Source organism: Arvicola amphibius, chromosome 3 (genome assembly GCF_903992535.2).
Source record: "Arvicola amphibius chromosome 3, mArvAmp1.2, whole genome shotgun sequence".
Taxonomy (NCBI): domain Eukaryota; kingdom Metazoa; phylum Chordata; class Mammalia; order Rodentia; family Cricetidae; genus Arvicola; species Arvicola amphibius.
In genome coordinates this window covers 167,036,858-167,055,112 of record NC_052049.1, presented here as the reverse complement: position 1 = coordinate 167,055,112, position 18,255 = coordinate 167,036,858, and the positions used below count along the sequence as shown (strand labels likewise).

At 36.3% G+C, this 18,255-nt stretch overlaps 1 protein-coding gene across 4 annotated transcripts in view; it reads right to left on the bottom strand.

Moving 5' to 3' along the window:
- Stag1 (stromal antigen 1) overlaps positions 1–18,255 on the bottom strand; it is a 324,710-nt gene that overhangs the window by 141,726 nt on the left and 164,729 nt on the right. For all 4 annotated transcript variants that reach the window (XM_038322525.2, XM_038322527.2, XM_038322526.2 and 1 more), the window contains one exon: positions 8,208–8,412. In XM_038322525.2, the coding sequence (XP_038178453.1) occupies positions 8,208–8,412 (205 nt within the window). The remainder of the gene's footprint in view (positions 1–8,207; positions 8,413–18,255) is intronic.

Sequence of the window (18,255 nt, the reverse complement as noted above, 5' to 3'; positions counted from 1 at the left end):
AAATCAAGCGTTAGAAAAAGCATGGTAACTACAGCTAGAATAAGAAAAGCTATTTTCCTCTGAGGAACCCAGAAACATTCAACAATCACATTTCAGTTCAAGAGAAGGTAGAAGATCCAAACTATGTTCATGTATGTCCAACTGAGATAGTTACTTAAAGTACAAACAAAAGTATTTATGTCTTAAGGTTAAAAGTAAATAGAAACTATTCTGAAATATTAATCATCTTTACTAAAATGTATCTAACATGGCTGTATGGTTAAATAAAAATAGCAGAGAGGACTATAATACATAACTGCTAAGTCTGTTTCAACATAACAAAAAGCATTCCAAAAAGAATGTTTATTTTGCCAGGTGGTGGTGGCACACACCTTTATTCCAGCACTTGGGAGGCAGACACAGAGGCAGAGGCAGGTGGATCTCTGTGAATTCGAGGCCAACCTGATCTACACAATGAGTTCCAGGAGAGGCAGAGGTGTTACACAGAAAAACCGTCTCAAACAAACAAAAAAACAAAAAGTATGTAAGTGTGGACTTTTAGCCCTGAAAAACTGTGAAGTATTGAAAACTTTCATACAAATGTAGTAACAGTATACATTGAAATGTAAGACATAAGACATAAAAGACTGACAATAGAGACAATTTAATTAATAAAAAACGTCTGGATTTGGGAAACGGAGTAAAAGTTGCATTGATAAAAATACTCAGGAAACCTGTGATGCCATGAAACTCATATCTTACCCTAAAAATAACTAACCTGACTGTCTTTCTTCTCAGCTAAGATATAAACACATCCAGAGATAATTTTATTCCAAAGTCAATAATCATATCTGGCCATAACTGACATGCAATTGGCCATGAACATAGTCCTTGAAGAGGAAGATTAAATATCCCTGTTCATCTTACCTAGGCCCTACAATCTATCTTGTAAAGTGAATAAAATGATTATTCTTTTATTCAGTACCTCTCATATGTACCATTAAGATGGATAATTACTACCCAAATAGAAATAAGTTTTCAGGAAGTACTTTGTTTAAAGGAGGTGGCCATGTATCTGAAATTTCATACAACTGAGCTTTGGAAGAAGTGAGTATTTAGTGTAGTCAACGGTAATTACAGATGTATTATTGAGGAGTCACTGAATAAAGATTCTACCCTTTAGAAATTGGAATAAAATACAATATTCAATATATTCTATCTTTCAATACCTAATACCTTTCCACTATTCAAATATAACTACTAGGAGGCAAATCTGGCCAGGGAAGCAGGCTTGCTAACCATAGATCTTCACATAGCTCCTCTTCTCCAAATCCAATCCCACAGTTCTGTAGCAGACTATGTGATGCAGCTTTCCTTACCCCATTCTGCCCCATCTCCAGTGGATCACAGGGATCCTAACTTCCGAACTTCCTTGCCTGTTGTGGGAAATTCTTCTGTATATGTGTTGCTTTTATTGGTTAATGCATAAAGAAACTGCTTTGAATCTACAGCAGGGAAGAACAGAGGTAGGTGGAGAAAAAATAACTGAATGCTGGGAGAAAGAGTCAAGAGAAGCCACGGAGCAGCCTCCAGAGACAGATGCAAGCTGTTAGATGGATCCCTCCCGACAGGCCACAACTGTCATGGTAAAATATAAAATAATGGAGTTGGGTTAATTCTAGTTGTAAGACCTAGCTAGCAATATATTTAAGCTATTGGCCAAACTATTACAAATAATATAGTTTCTGATTGATATTTCTGGCTAAGCGGGCAGGAACAAACAAGCAGCTTCCTACAACACTTGCCCTCATTCATAGCTTTATCCCAGGCCCTCTACCTCCAGCAGGCATTCCCAGGGAAGCAGCAGGCTGTCTGTAGATTTTCACCTTTCCTCCCCTCCAAATTCAGTGCAGTTTCATCCCCAATTGTTGTAGTCTGACCTCATTCTGGACCCATTCCAAGGACACTAAGCAGATCTTGGTGGAATACCCTGCTTGCTTCGTGCCTGTGTATGTCCATATACCATCTCTATTAGCCCATTCCCAATTCCTTTTTTTTTTTTTTTTTTTTTTTTTTGGTTTTTCGAGACAGGGTTTCTCGGTAGCTTTGAGGCCTATCCTGGAACTCTCTCTGTAGACCCAGGCTGGCTTCAAACTCACAGAGATCCGACTGCCTCTGCCTTCCAATCATCATCTGGTCCAATCCCCATTCCTAAGCATCAGTTCCCAATACCCATACACAGACTACCTGAAACCATAAGTGGTCACATCTATCAGAATGCCAGGAATTTCCTAAGAGGCAGCACACAGCCACCATACTCTCCTAAGATCCACAAAGGGAATCGGGAAACACCCACCTAACCAAGATTGTATTATGAGCACTCAGAATTATAATCTTCCCAAACCCAGATGCCTAGATACCACAGAAAAAACACAATTTGTAACAGCTAGGACAATGTCTACATTAGAGCCTAACAACTCTGTCAGAGTAGGCCCTGAATACTCTAAAATAACTGAAGCAGAAGACAAAGACATTAAAATAGCCTTTATAAACATTAGAAGTCCTTAAAAAATGAAAAAAAATTCCTTAAAAATCTCTGAAAACATAAACAGTGGAAGGAAATGAATAAAACATCAAGACTTAAAAATGGGAACAGAATCAAAAACAACAGTCAAACTGAGAAAAGCCAGGAAATGAAAAATTCAGAAACTTGAAAAGAAACCTCAAAGAAAAGTCACCAACAAAATACAAAAAAATGAAAGAAATAATCACAGACATTGAAGACATGCTAGAGGAAATGGAACTTGATCAAATAAAATGTTATATCTTAAAAAAAATCAAGGCACAAAACATTTATGAAATCTAGGACATTATGAAAAGACTAAATCCAAGAATCACAGAAATAGAGGAAAGAGAAGAAACCAGGATGAAGGCACAGAAAATATTTTCAACAAAATTATGAAGAAAAATTTTCTCTAACCTAAAGAAGGAGATGCTTATCAAGTTATAAGAATCATACAGAACACCAAATACAGAACAGAAAAAAATCTCCTTCTCACATAATTATCAAAACACCAAACATACAGAATAAAGAAAGAATACTAAAAGCTATAAGTGAAAAAGAAAAGCATACAAAGGAAAATCTATTAGAAAAATACCTGGCTTCTCAATGGAGACTCTAAAAGCCAGAATGGCGTAGGCATGCATTCTAGAAAATCTACCACAGCACAGATATCAGCCAGCATAGAATACTATACTCAGCAAAACTTTCAATCACAATACATAGTGAAAATAAGACATTCTGTGATAATACAAAATGTAAGCAATCCTATATTGAAATTTTTAACATACATACACACATACATATATACATACAGGGGCTCAAATTCATAAAGGAAACACTGCTTTAACTTAAAACACATATTGATCCTAATCCATTCTCATCAACGGACAGGTCATCCAAACAAAAACTAAACAGAGAAATGATGGAGCTGACTAATGCTATTAGAACTTTTCACCTGAACACAAAACAATGCACCTTTTTTTCCCAGCACACAATGGTATTTTCTCCAAAATGGACCACATACAAGGACACAAAGCTAGTCTCAAAAGATATAAAAAAATTCAAACAGCACCTTGCATCTTGTCTGTCCACCATGGATTAAAAATAGTGACAACAGAAAAAAAAACTTACAAAATCATGGAAAAGGAATAATTCAAAATGGAAGGAAAATGGATCAAAACAGAATTAAAGACTTTTTAGAACTGAATAATAATAAATACACACCATACCAAAACTAATAGGACACAATTAAGGTAGCCCTAAGAGGCAAAATATAGGTACATAACTTAACAGTATTCCTGAAAGCTCTATAATAAAAAAGAGAAAATCACACAAAATAGATGACAAGACATAATCAAACTCAAGACAGAAATCAGTAAGACAGAAGCAAACAAACAATAAATCAGTGAAACAAAGAGTTTGGTTCCTAGAGAAAATAACTATGACTGACAAACCCCCAACTAAATTAGCGGAGAGGCAGAGAGAGAATATCCAAATGAACAAAAGTAGAGAGGAAAACGGGGATGTACCTTTTCATGATAAAAGTCCTGGACAGATTAAAGACACAAGGGACATAGGTCAACATAATAAAGGCAGTAAGTAGCAAACCCATAACTAATTAAACTTAAATTGAAAAATTACTCAAATCATGCCACCAAAATCAGTACTTGAAAATAAAGTACTTAGAAAATAAAGTACTTGAAAAGTCTTAGCTAGAACACTAAAAAACTGAATGAATGGAATTCAAAGGGATACAAATTGAAAAGAAGTCAAGGTCTCTTTATTTGCAGATGATATGACAGTATGCATAAATGACCCTAAGGATTCTGTCAGGGAACTCCTACAGTTGACAAACACTTTCATTAAAGTAGCTAGATTTAAAAAACTAATTCACAAAAACCAGTAGTCCTCCTATATACAAACGACAGATGGACTGAAAGAGGGCCTCAAATAATATATCTTGGGGTTAACTCTAACCACCCAAGAGAAAGACTTTGGAAAAAAATTGAAGAAGGTATCAGAAGATGGAAATATCTCCTGTGCTGATGGCCCTGTAGGTTAATATATTAAAATCAGCCACCCTACCAAAAGTAATCTAGAGATTCAATACAATTCCCATCAAAATTCCAAGTTCTTCACAGAACTTGAAAGGACTTGAAAATTTAAACCTTTTTCTGGAAACACACACACACACACACACACACACACACACACACACACACACACACACACACACACAATATCTAAAACAATCCTAAAAAATAAAAGAACTGCTGAAGGCATCACCATTACTAATTGATGGAGGAATTTCATTGGTTAATTAATAAAGAAACTGCCTTGGCCCTTTTAATAGGACAGAAAATTAAGTAGGTGGAGTAAACGGAACAGAATGCTGGGTAGAAGGCAGTGAGGCAGAAGCTTCAGGCAGTCGCCATAGTCAGTTGCCATGCTTCTCCTCTCCAAGACAGATGCAGGTTAAGATCTCTTCTGGTAAGCGACCACCTCATGGTGCTACACAGATTACTAAATATGGGTTAAGCAAGATATGAGAATTAGCCAATAAGAGGCTGAAATGAATGGGCCAGACAGAGTTTAAATGAATACAGTTTCCGTGTAATTATTTTGGGTGTAAAGCTAGCTGGGTGGCGGGACGCACCCCGCCGCACCATCTACAACTAATCTCAAGCTATACTATAGAGCTGTTGCAATAAAAATAGCATAGTACTGGCACAAAACCAGACATGTGTGTCAGTGGAATCAAATTCAAAACCCAGATATAAATATATACACTTATGGAAGCCTGATTTTTGATAAAGAAGCCAGAAATACACACTGGGGAAAAAAAGCAACATATTTTAACAAATGGCACTGGTTAAATAGAACCTCTGCAACAGAAGTAGATCCACATACTTATCACTTTGTAAAACTCAACTCCAAATAGACCAAAGTCCTCAACTAAAAACCAGATACACTAAACCTAACAGAAGAAAAAGTGGGGAATAGCTCTGAATTGACTAAACAGGAAAAGACTTTCTAAACAAAACACTGTTAGTAGAGTGATAAAGATCAACAATTAATAAATGGGACCGCATGAAACTGAAAAGCTATTGTAAGGCAAAGGACACTGCGATTTATACAAAACAGCAGCCTACAGAATGGGAAAATATTGTTACCAACTACACATTCGATAGAGGACAAATATCCAAAATATATAAAGAAGTCAAAAGTTAGATACAAAGAAGACAATCTAATTAAAAAACTGGGTACAGATCTAAATAGAGAATTCTCAGTAGAGGAAATGCAAATAGATGAGAAACACTTGAAGAAATGTTCAAAATCCCTAGTCAACACAAAAATGTAAATCAAAACTATTTTGAGATTTCACTTCACAGTTATCAAAATGGCTAAGGTCAATTAATCAAGTGACGGCTCATGTTGGTGAGGATGTAGAAGGAGAACACCCATCTACTGTGGGACGACCAACTTGTAAAGCTACTATGAAAATCAGAGTGTCAATTCCTCAGAAGGATCCAGCTATACCACATTTGGCCATATAACCAAAAAGGATGTTCTATTTATAACAGACAGAAAATGCAAACAATTTAGATGTTTAAAAACAAATGAATGAATAAAGAGGATATGGTATATTTATACAATGTAGTAGACATTAATGTAATAAAATATGAAATTTACAGGTAAATGGGAAAAAAATCACCCCGAGTGAAGCAACCCAGACTCAAAGGGACAAATAGAGTACATATTTGCTTATATGTGGATATTAGCTTTAGGTCAATGATAACCAAGCAACAATCCATAGAAGTGGGATATAAAGGATGAGGAAAAGGAAACATAAAAGATAGATCCCCCTAGGAAAAGAAAATAGAATAGACAGTTATATATTGATGGGGAAGATTAAGTACAGAGGGAAGAAAGAGAAGGACAAGGGAGAAAACATACAGAGAGACAGATTATCTATATAAAGTCTTCATCCCTATGTAACAATGTCTTTGGTACAGGAAACCACCCTGAATGCAAATAAGAAGCATAAACACAAACACAGCCAAAACCTCTTTGATTTACAATGGTTTCCTGCCTGTAACATATGCTAGTGCAATGGTAGCAGAAAGCTTATGTTTACTATGATTGGTGTAATAAAAGGCTGAACTGCCAATGGTTAGGCATGAGGTAAAGGTAGAACTTCCAGGGAAAAAGGAGGACATAATCGAGGAATGGAGCAGATGCCAATAAGACGTGGAGGAGTTGGACATAAAGAATGAAAGAAAAAGGCCACAAGGTAAAACGTAGATTAAAAAAAAAAGCAGGTTAAATTATGTTATAAGAGTTAGGGTGACAAGCCTAAGGTAAGGCCAAGCTCTTATAATTAGTAGGAAGGCTCCTTGTCATTACTTATGAGCTGGCAGCTACCAAAAAATCCAACTACCTGAGCTGCCAAAGTCCAGTTGAAGAATGGGAGGAATGAGAATATGAGCAAAGAAGGTCAAGTCCATGAGGTTGAAACAGTCTACCTGAGCTAATGGGAACTCACCAACTCTAGCCAAACTGAGAAGGAACAAGCATAGGACCAAACTAGTTCCTCTGAATGTGGTTGACAGTTGCATGGCTGGGGCTGACTGAAGGGCCACTGGCAGGCACCAGGATTTATCCCTATTGCACGTACTGGCTTCTTGGGAATCTATTCTCTTTGGATGTATACCTTGCTCAACCTAGATATAGCAAGAAGGGCCTGGGACCTTCCACAAAGCAATGTGCCTTACCCTCTCTGAGGATTGAAAGGGGGTGGAGTGGTAGGGTGTGTAGAGGGAATGGGAGGAGGGGAGAAGTGGGAACTTGGATTGGGAGAAGTGGGAACTTGGATTGGTTTTTTTTTTTTTAAAAATCTAATAAATTAAAAAAATACATAACAATAAATGACTCCTAATGACATTCTGCTACACTGGTAAATCACTGCCTTGCTCAAACATCAGAAAAGCTTCCTTTTACAGCTGATGGTAACAAATACAGAGACCCACAGTCAGACAGTCACTACACAGACTGAGAAACACTAAAGGATAGTTTTATGTCAACCTGACAGAAGCTAAAGTTATCTCAGAGAGAACCTCAACTAAGATCAGGCTGCAAGCAAACCTGCAGGGCATTTTTTTAAAATTAGTGTTGACTGGGGAAGGCCCGGGGCCCTTAATTCTAGCAATCAGGAAGCTGAAGAAGAGGATCACAATGGAGGCCAGCCTGGTATATCTGGAAGCTCAGGTAATCCAGGTTACATGTACGGCCTTGTCTAAAACCAAAAACACACAAACAATATTAACCCTAAAAACTATCATTACTTGTATTTTACCAAAGCACATGGCAAAATGATCTCTGAAATTTTCTTTGGCTTGGGTACAATGTGGGGGGATTTTCAAAGCACATTTATATATTGGAATGAAAGTGGCCTTTGTAAATCAGTAACTAAAATCAAAAGGCTGAAAAATCAACAGATACTGGATACCTATTTTTAATTTTTTTCTCAAGACTGTCAAATACCATATAGATAATTTCCAAGCAAACATTAAAATAACTTGAGATCAAAGAAAAGTTTAGTTACAATAAAACAAAATTTAGCAAACTTAATGAAAAGCAAAAAAAAAAAACCATAGTTACTTACCAGCAAGAGTACTTGTATGCCTAAAAGCTCTGACCTGGGAATCTGATAAACCAGTCAAAAGGGAGATTACGGTGTCCATCATATATTCATCATAAATTATGCTATACTGACATTGTCGAATCAGGACTCCAATAAATTCACAAAAATTGGAACGGAATTTTTTCCATTGAGGGCCAGGCATGGTAAGGGGATAGTCACCACTGTCCTAGAAGATGTAAAAAGAACTAATTAGTATTGCAAGATAATCGTTAGATCAGATTTTTATTTCTATGCATAGAAGAAAATTTTATTTCCAAATACATGTAGGCTGAGATATATCTTTTTAATATTAATAGTGATACATTATTGGTGATAATGTTTTGTTTTAAACATGCACAAATCTTAAAGTGCTCAAAACTACCATATTAAAATCAGTATTGACTTCATTATTCTAAGTTTCTTAATAAAAATAGCAGTTCCTATTTATGTGTTTACACTGATATAAAGATAACTTGAAAAAAACTGAAAAATAATAGCTTAAAAGAATATTTACTACTGAATATAAATGAAGTAATTAAGATACATCTGTTAACATATCACTTTTCATATTTATTTTTTATTAATTTACTGAGAGAATAACAGATAGACACACCCAACACATGTGTGCCGCACATTATGGAAGTCAAAAGAGAGTCTGCAAGTGTTGGCTGTTTCCTCAATCAAGGAATTTCTAGACATGGGGGAAGAGGAATATAAAAGAACATATAGAGAGAGGGATATAAAGGGGAAGAGACAAGAACACAATGGAGTGTGGGGGTGGAGTCTTCATGATTTGTGGGGACACGATCTTATTCATTTTCTGGCTAGCTGATTCACTTTTCTGATCATCAGGTTGAATATCTGTCTCTGGGTTTTTATTATTCATTCTACATTTGGAGCTCAATGTTTAGAGAGCTAATTCTTGAAAACGTTGTTTGCTTGTGCCATTAAAGCCATGGCATAATCTGGAACTATACCTGGCTGGTTTAGTTTAGGCTAGGTTTTTATTTTTTCTCTCTTTGGTAGCCTTTCCCTGAACCCCCGTCTTAGGCAGTGGTCAAACTAGGTAGCTGCCTTTAAATCCAGTAAGGCTTTTACTGTTCTGTGCAGCAACAATACATCTTCATCAACACTGGTGGCAGATTTGATAAGTCAATTGGAAATTGTTAAAGGGAGAAATTAGTCAAAAAAGATTTATTCCCACATGAAAAAAATGGGAAACATGACTACTTTTGAGGGATTTAGATTTATGTTTCTCTATGATAATACACTGGACAGTTTGAAAATGTAATGATTAAATGAAGGGGATATCTAATTTAATAGGATTTATACAATGTCAATTGTAAATACTATTAGTTTTATCATTTTTGTTTTATCACTAAAAAAGTTGGTTAATTTGAGTGTTAAGACACAGGCCTTAGAAAAACGTAACAAAACAGATTCCAGAGATATTCAAATCCAGGCTGAAGAATTTAAGGGAGAACTAATTTCAGTGTTGCATTATAAGAATAGAGAGGAACAGCCTAAGGTTTTATGTCAACTAACCATAATATATCCAGTAGACTTACAGGAATTGACCAATGCAAGAGGATCTGTTACAGCTAACTGAACCCTGTGCCAATGTTAGATTTAAGTAGATTCAAGAAAGCAATATTCGCATATGACATGCATTCATCGTTTGTGAAAATATTTTGAATTCATGTACAGTTTGTAAGAGAATTATCACTAAAGACTGAATAGAACTGACTAAAGGAGTTTTAAGGCCTGCTTCAAAATTACAATCATGGAGTGCCTGGTTCAGAGAAGAGGCTAAGATTATTGAACAGAGTAAAGTTAGAGGTAAGGAAATCCCCCATTATCAAATTCTTGGAGAAGGAAATCATGCCACTATACAAAGGCAATATATATGTGATAACCACATTCTGAATTTATACCGTGAAGTAGTTTTGAATGCTTGGGACAAAATTAGACAAAAAGGAAAGAATCATCTACTAAAGTTACACAGGATCAAAGGAAGCCTTTACACATTTTATTGACTTTAGCAGTAAATAGAATGATGTCAAATTCAGAAGCTAGACAAATAATAATTGAACTTCTGACTTTTAAAAGCACTAATAATCAATGCAAAAAGACAATAAGGCCAGTAAAGGCAGTATCAGGACATTTGGAAGAACAGATCTAAGATATAGCTGATATTGAAACTTATGACAATGATGATACTTGGATAAAACAAGTGATTTCTAGAGGTTTTGAAGAAAGATCAAAATGTCAAGTATTTCAATTGTGACACCTTAAAAGGAATGTAAAAAGGGAGTTCCTAAAAAAATAATAATTATTTTTCTAATAATCAGTTCACAATGGCCTTCCCTTCTGCATAATGCAGAAGGTGTAAGAAAAGCAGACAATGGACTAATGAATATAGGTCAACAAGAGATATTCAATGTAATCCTTTGCCTTCAGGAAATCCATGAGGGGACTCTTCCAGGCCCCTATGCCAAATATGGATCAGTTGTTTCCTGCCTTGGCAGAAGAAATGCCTTTCCAGAGCAATGAAATAACCTAAGGCTTATTGTAATAAACCATAGTGCTCTGAATAATATAAGTTATACAAAAGAGAACAAAAAATCAGGAGAAACTATAAAGCAAGTATTTTTGGAAAACTTCTATAAATTAACAAAGACCAAAACTATAAATAAATGAAGTCATTGAAGGTCTGGATGACAGAGGGGAGGATGTAACAACAATTTCAACAAAATCATGGCAAACAAATTGGCTTCTTCAGACCATAAATGTTCAGATTTTAGGGATGAGAACTTTATCGCAGGTAAAGCAAAGCATGAGATGGGTGAAATGTATAAGTCCAGGACAGAGAGTAATCTTAAAACCATACATATGTGGCAAACATAGCAATGAAATTATGGGGATGTGCTTTGATATAGCAATGGCTACTAAGATTAACATTCCCCCAATCATAGAAACAAACCATACATTATTATATGATTCTGGAAAAAATATTACGAGTTATTATAAAGAACAGTCACTGACCATTCAGGCTGTACAAGAACAGGGTACAACAGCTGCTGCTATTTTAAAGGTACCAACAAATGTACCTTTACAATACTTGATGGACAAACCTGGATGAATTAAGCAATGGCCTTTAACAACATAGAAACCACAGCCTTTAGAACAGCTGGCAGAGAAGAAAGGAAATGGCCAGCATATTGAAGGATCAACCAAACCTTGGAATTTTTCTGTATTTGTTGTTAAAAAGAAATCTGGAAAATGGAGAGTGGTAACAGATCTAAGAGTTGTTAATAAGCTGATTTGGCCAATGTGCTCTTTACAGTCTAAAATTTCTTGCCTTCCCTACGGCTTAAAAAAATGGCCTTTTATTGGTAATGATTTAAAAGACTGTTTCTTCATTATACCTTTACAAGAAAAGAACAGAAAAAAATTTGCCTTCACTGTGGCTACTTATAATAATTTTCAGCCTGCTAAGAGATATCAAAGGAAGATTCTCCCACGAGGAATGTTAAATAGTCCTACCCTCTGCCAATATTTTGTAAGTCAGCCATTGGAAATTATAAATAAGTAATTTCCTGAATCTACAGTTTACCATTACATGGATGATATCTTATTAGATGATTCAAATGTAGATACTTTAGAAAGAATGTCTGAAGAAAATTTTGCCTTGTTGGGGATTACAAATTGCTCTTCAAAAATAGAAAAAGCAGATTCTATTATTTAGGCTATAAAATAGATTTTAAAAATATTAGATCCAGCCGGGTGGTGGTGGCGCATGCCTTTAATCCCAGCACTTGGGAGGCAGAGGCAGGCAGATCTCTGAGTTCGAGGCCAGCCTGGTCTACAAGAGCTAGTTCCAGGACAGGCTCTAGAAACTACAGGGAAACCCTATCTTGAAAATAAAATAAAATAAAAATATTAGATCCAAAAGCCACAAATTAGGAGAGATTGAATGCAGACTCTCAATGACGTGGCAATTAATCAAGGAGATTATAAGGAAATGTCCTCCTTGTTCTTTATACAACTAAACATCACTGCCTGAAGGTAGTAACCCAAAGGGTACTCTAAGGAATAAAATCTGGTAGATGGATGTGATCCACGTAGTAGAATCAAGAAACCAAAAATATGTACACCAAACCATTGATACTTATTCAGGTTCTTAATGCGCAACTGCTATGAGGCTGTAAAAGGCTGATGTGGCAATCATACATTTGCTAGAGGTTATGGCCATCATGGGTATACTTGTACAAATAAAGACAATGGTCTACCATACGTCCCTAAGAAAATGAAAGGTTTTTTTGCTTAATATAAGTCGGTATACCATACAATCCTACAGGTAAGATCTAAAGGATATGTTAAATAAAGAGAAAGGGATGATAAATATCCCCAGAAAAAAATTACAAAATGCTTTAGTAACTTTAAATTTTCAATATGCTAATGAGAAAGGAATAAGAGCTGTGGAAAGATATTGGACAGTAGAAAAAAGTATAAAATTAAATCAACCCATATACTTTAAAGATGTAATGACCTAATATTGGAAACCAGGGCATGTGATACATTAGGGAAGGGATTTTGCTTTTGTCACCACAGGAGAAGAAAAGCTATTAAAACCATCAGAATTAATAAAGATTCGATTTGAACAGGAGACACTTCTTAATTAGAAGTGATGATAGTTCATTAAGTACCATGTCTGTTTATTAAAACTAACGTATAAAACCAACAAATGCTTTTCAATAAACAATAAACCTACCTCTTCCAGGACTTGACAATTAACCCTCACATCCTGACAGCAGGAAGCAAATTTAACAAAACAATGTCCACATTCCCAAGAGCTGGGGTGGGTGGTTTTTGTTCTTTCACTGGGTTATGGTATTTGTACTTGTTTAGAGGGGTTGGTTACAAGTTGATATTGATTATGGTCAGGAAAAAAGTTGAACAAAGAAGATAAGATTTAGAGTTCTTGTTCTATAAAAAGGGGGGGAATATAGATTTGATAGAATAAAAGGAAGGATTATTGAATCTACTATGAAAAAAAGAGAGGATATAAATTTAATAAGATAAAAAGGTAGATTATTGAATCCACTTCAAAAAAACTACTTTTAAATGTTTTACCTTGTATTGAATCTCTGTATACTATACGTAAATTTTGTATATTGATACAAATTTGAGATTAATTTTGTTACACCATACTATACAAACATTTCTATTCTTCTTTTTTTTTTTTTTTTTGGGTTTTTCGAGACAGGGTTTCTCTGTGGCTTTGGAGTCTGTCCTGGAACTACAAACATTTCTATTCTTGTTCAAGATATTAAACTACATACTGAAATTTTATGTACTGAATGTACTGAAAATTTCTAATCCTTGAATATTATTACCAACTGTTTAGGATAATAAGGAAATGCAGGTTAGTAGTAAATCAACTACTATAATTGAATACTTGAACATATAGTTACATTAGGTATGTTTTCAAGGTCAATCCAACATGTATTTTAGGCCAGGTGGTGGTGGTGCACACATTTAGTCACAGCACTTGGGAAGCAGAGGGAGGCAGATCTCAGTGAGTTCCACGCCAGCCTGGTCTAGGACAACTAGGACACAAGAGAAAACCTCTCTTGAAAAACCAAAGAAAAAAGAAAAGATAGTTTAAATAGATCATCTTCAAATACGTCAAGAGATATACATGTAGTGATTAGTGGCAGGCTGCATCCCGCCACCAGGCTCCCACATGGCTAGCTTTACACACGAAATAACAACACACAAACTGCATTCATTTAAACACTGCCTGGCCCATTAGTTCCAGCCTGTTACTCACATCTTAATTACCCATATCTAATAATCTGTGTAGCACCACGAAGTGGTGCCTTACCGGGAAGATTCTAGCGTATGTCCATCTTGGGCCGGAGCTTCATCGTGTCTGTCTCAGAAAGGAGAGGTATGGCATCTGTCTGAGCCATCTACCTCACTTCCTTCTTCCTGTTCTGTCTACTCCACCCACCTAAGGGCTGGCCTATTAAATGGGCCAAGGCAGTTTCTTTATTAACGAATGAAATCAACACAAACAGAAAACTCTCCCACATCATATACAGAATATGGTATTTAAGATATTTAAATAACATAGGCATTTTTTTCATGAAAATGAGACATGTCAGCACCAATCTACTTTAGAGAAGATAATGGGCAACAAAGAAATACCATATGGAGTTTACTTTGTGGAAAAATTAAGCCATGGAGCAAGAAAATGACTTTGCTTTGAATGCTGACAGTTTGGTTTTCTAACTGGAGAAGTAGGACATAAAACAAAGTGATGGCCAAACACTGTCAAGACAAGGAGGGACAGCCCTTCAGCCAAACACTGTCAAGGAGGGACAGCCCTTCAGAATGCCCTGACTCACAGAATATCTGTTGGATATGCTCGGCCTGTAAGCCAAAGGGGGATTCCCCGACACCTAAGAGGAATGCCAGGTGACTGTCCAAGCAGCCAGCTGTTTCTGTCATTTCTCACATTTTTTTGCTTGCTTGCACTTTCTGCTTACTCAGTGAATATTATTTCCTTCTTGGGTCACTGAGGTAGTTGATGACTATAGTTATAGTTTTCCTTGTTTGCCAGATTCAGAAAGCAAGTTATAATAGAAAGTAAATTAGGTACGAGACTTTGGACTTACCAAGATAGGACAGATATGGAGTATTTTCTCTGAATTTGTCAAAAGCACATGGACTAGACATTGTTGAGGTATTTACTGCCTGTATATATTGAATATAGCTATTGTACTTACTGAAGTTTTTCTTTTATTAGTTAAAGCCTTCTTCTGTATTAGACAAAAAGAGGAAATATAGGGTATATTATTTGTGCTTTAATGAATTAAGCTTGCTTGAAGATCAGTGAGTAAATTAGTGATGCTATTCAGCTATATAGGCCAGGGAGTGAAGGCACACACCTCTAATCCACGACCACCATGGGCTACGCAAGACTGAATCTGTCTAAAAGAGAAACAGAGCTCATACAAAGGTGATCTCAGCACTTGGGATCACAGGCCTTAAACCCAGTACTGGGGAGATGGAGACAGGAGTGATATAGCTGGTCAAAGAGAGAAATAAAGAGGGGACGAGACAGGAACTCAGTGGAGTATACAGTATGGAATGTGGGGTGTGAAGTCTTCATGATTCGTGGAGATAGAATGTTGTCACTTTTGGTCTGAGATAAAGGTAAGAGCCAGTGGCTGGCAGCTTTGCGTTTCTGATCTTCGGATTGAACCGCAATATCTGTCTCTGGGTTTTTATTATTTGTGCTATAAGAAGAAATTAGTTAAAAGGTAAAGCCAAGTCAAAGGCTAAATGTATTCTAGCTTGTCTGTATAGGAAAGTAAAGAGAGTTTGCGCTCAATGAAAATTATTTTAATAGAGCAGAGGAACAAAAGATTTTCACTTTTGGTGAAACAGGTCAGTAGTAAGTGGTAATCGTCAACTGGAAAGCAAAGAGCCCAGCTTGCTTGTTTTGTTCTTCCTCCTGCATAAACAAAAAATCTTAATCTGATGGGCACTAGGATAGGGAGCAGCAAATGAATCAAAACCAGGGTGGAAACAAACGTTCATTACAACTGAGAAAAGATGAATAAGAGCCTTTGTATCAGAAGAGGAGTAAAAATACTGCTTTGGGCTGTGCATCTTATAGATATCAACCAAAGGACTGTTAGCGTGAAGATAAACAGGAAACTACCTTTTGTCTCTAAGACAAAACCAAGAGACTGGCTGCTATAAAAAGGTGAAACAAGAAGCTGAAAGTGTACAAGTGGCTCTAGAAATACACAGTACCATTAAGACCCAGGCAGGACCATGACAGGCAGGACAGAAAGAGGAAGGAGGGAGGGAGAAAATTTTGCTACTGAGAGGTAATACAATCATAAAATCAGAACAGGAAGTCTGCTCTGAAACTGTCTCTCTTAGAAATGGCTACATAAACAAGACCTGGATAGTGATAACAGACATGCAAGCATAGGCTAACACAGAAGAAAAAGAATCTAGGGTCCCATCCTTAGACAAATAATTTATAGGGAACTAATAACTCCTGAGTGAGGAGAATTACCTCCCCACCTCAGACCTCAGTGCCCTAAGTTGTTACCCAATACAAAGTACTCAGCCTTGAAATCATATACACACAAATAATAAAAATGGACTCAGTGGGTAATAGCTATACATTTGTGTCTAAACACACACCCGGGGGGAAGACTATCAATTTGATGTGAGGTGACTCTAGAGGTATTGGAAGGAGGAAAGGGGGAATTCATGTAATAACATTTTAATTAAAATATATATTGAAAAATAAATGCATATAAAAAGAAAACCTCATGATATCCCAAGCACAGCAACAAAATAGGCATACCACTAGGAAAATTTAAACCCTGTGGCACATTAAAAGTAATGTTAGTACAACAGAACATAATTCTCATTTTCTGAATATACTTAAAAATCTACACCGTTAGAAACTTTTAGTTTTTGTAGCATATGCAACTATTACTGCCATTTTTTTTTTCCAAAAAGAAATTCTCTATCTAATTCAAAAATTTCTTAATTCTCTATTCTGGAACATCCTCCTAAATGGGATATCTTTAGCAAAGCTCTCCCTCAGGGCTCAAATAAGCCATGTCAGAAAGATATAAGAGCCAGAGGGCATGGATGATACCAAGGAAACAGCATCTTCCAGACACAACAGAATTGATATACACATAAACTCACAAAGACTGTGGCAGAACACATAGCGCCTACACATAGTTTCCAGTGAGATGGGGACCAATGCTAAGAGAGGAAACAGAAATGGGAGCCCATCCATAACCAATCCAAGTGACAACTGTTTACCAAGGAAAAATCAGTTCTCACTGGGTATATTAACTATGATTAAGAGAAGGTCCCAATGGTATTTTTGAAGATTTTTTTTTTGTCTCATACTGTTTTGTTTGGGCTGGAGATTTTGCTGTTGTTTGTTTTTTGGTCTTATTGGTTTTCTACTTGTATATTATAATTTTCAGTATTGTGATTTTATGGGTTAAGTATCTGTCTGTGCTCGTGAGTTTTCTGTGTTTTTAAAATTCTGGTTTATTTGCCTGTTTTCTAAAGAGAGAAAGAAAAGGTGGGAAGTTGGGTGGATGGGAAGTTAGAGAGCATCTGGGAGGAATTGGGGAGAGGAAACCATAGCCAGAATATATAGTTTGAAAAAAATTTTACTTTCAATAAAAAATACATTAATTTAAAGAAAAGCACTAACCTGTTCAATAAAAAAATATTATTAGCTCTCAAATGAATTATAAATTGAGATTTTATAATAACTTTAAACATACATCATTTGTGCATATCATGATTTTAGCAATGTAAGGTTACTAAAGGCCAATGACGTACTGCTTCTTTATTGAGGAAGCATCTTTAAAAACAAAAACAATAACAAACAGAATGCGAACTACCTAAGACGACAACATAGGTGTCGAAAGAAAGTGGCCCTTGCTCATGTTCTCTCTCCTTCTGCTCCTCATCTGGACCTTGGGAGCTCAGTCCAGTGATCCAATGTGGGTCTCTGTCTCTATCTCCATCCATTGCCAGATGAAGGCTATATGATGATATGCAAGATATTTATCAGTATGGCTATAGTATAGGGCCAGTTTAGGCTCCCTCTCCTCAGCTGCTCAAGGAACAAGATGGGGACATCTCCTTGGACACCTGGGAACCCCTCTAGAGTCCAGTCTCTTTCCAACTCTAAAATGGCTCCCTTAATTAAGATATATACTTCCCTGCTACCAAATCCACTCTTCCTCCATCCCAACCGTCCCATCCCCCCCAAAATTTCCCCATCCTCCCCTTCTCACTTCTCTCTCCCAATCTCCCCTTACCCCACACCCCAAAGCTCTCAATTTTTGCCTAGCAATCTTATCTACTTCCAATATGCAGGAGGATAACTACATGTTTTTCTTTGGGTTCACCTTCCTATTTAGCTTCTCTAGGATCATGAATTATAGGCTCAATG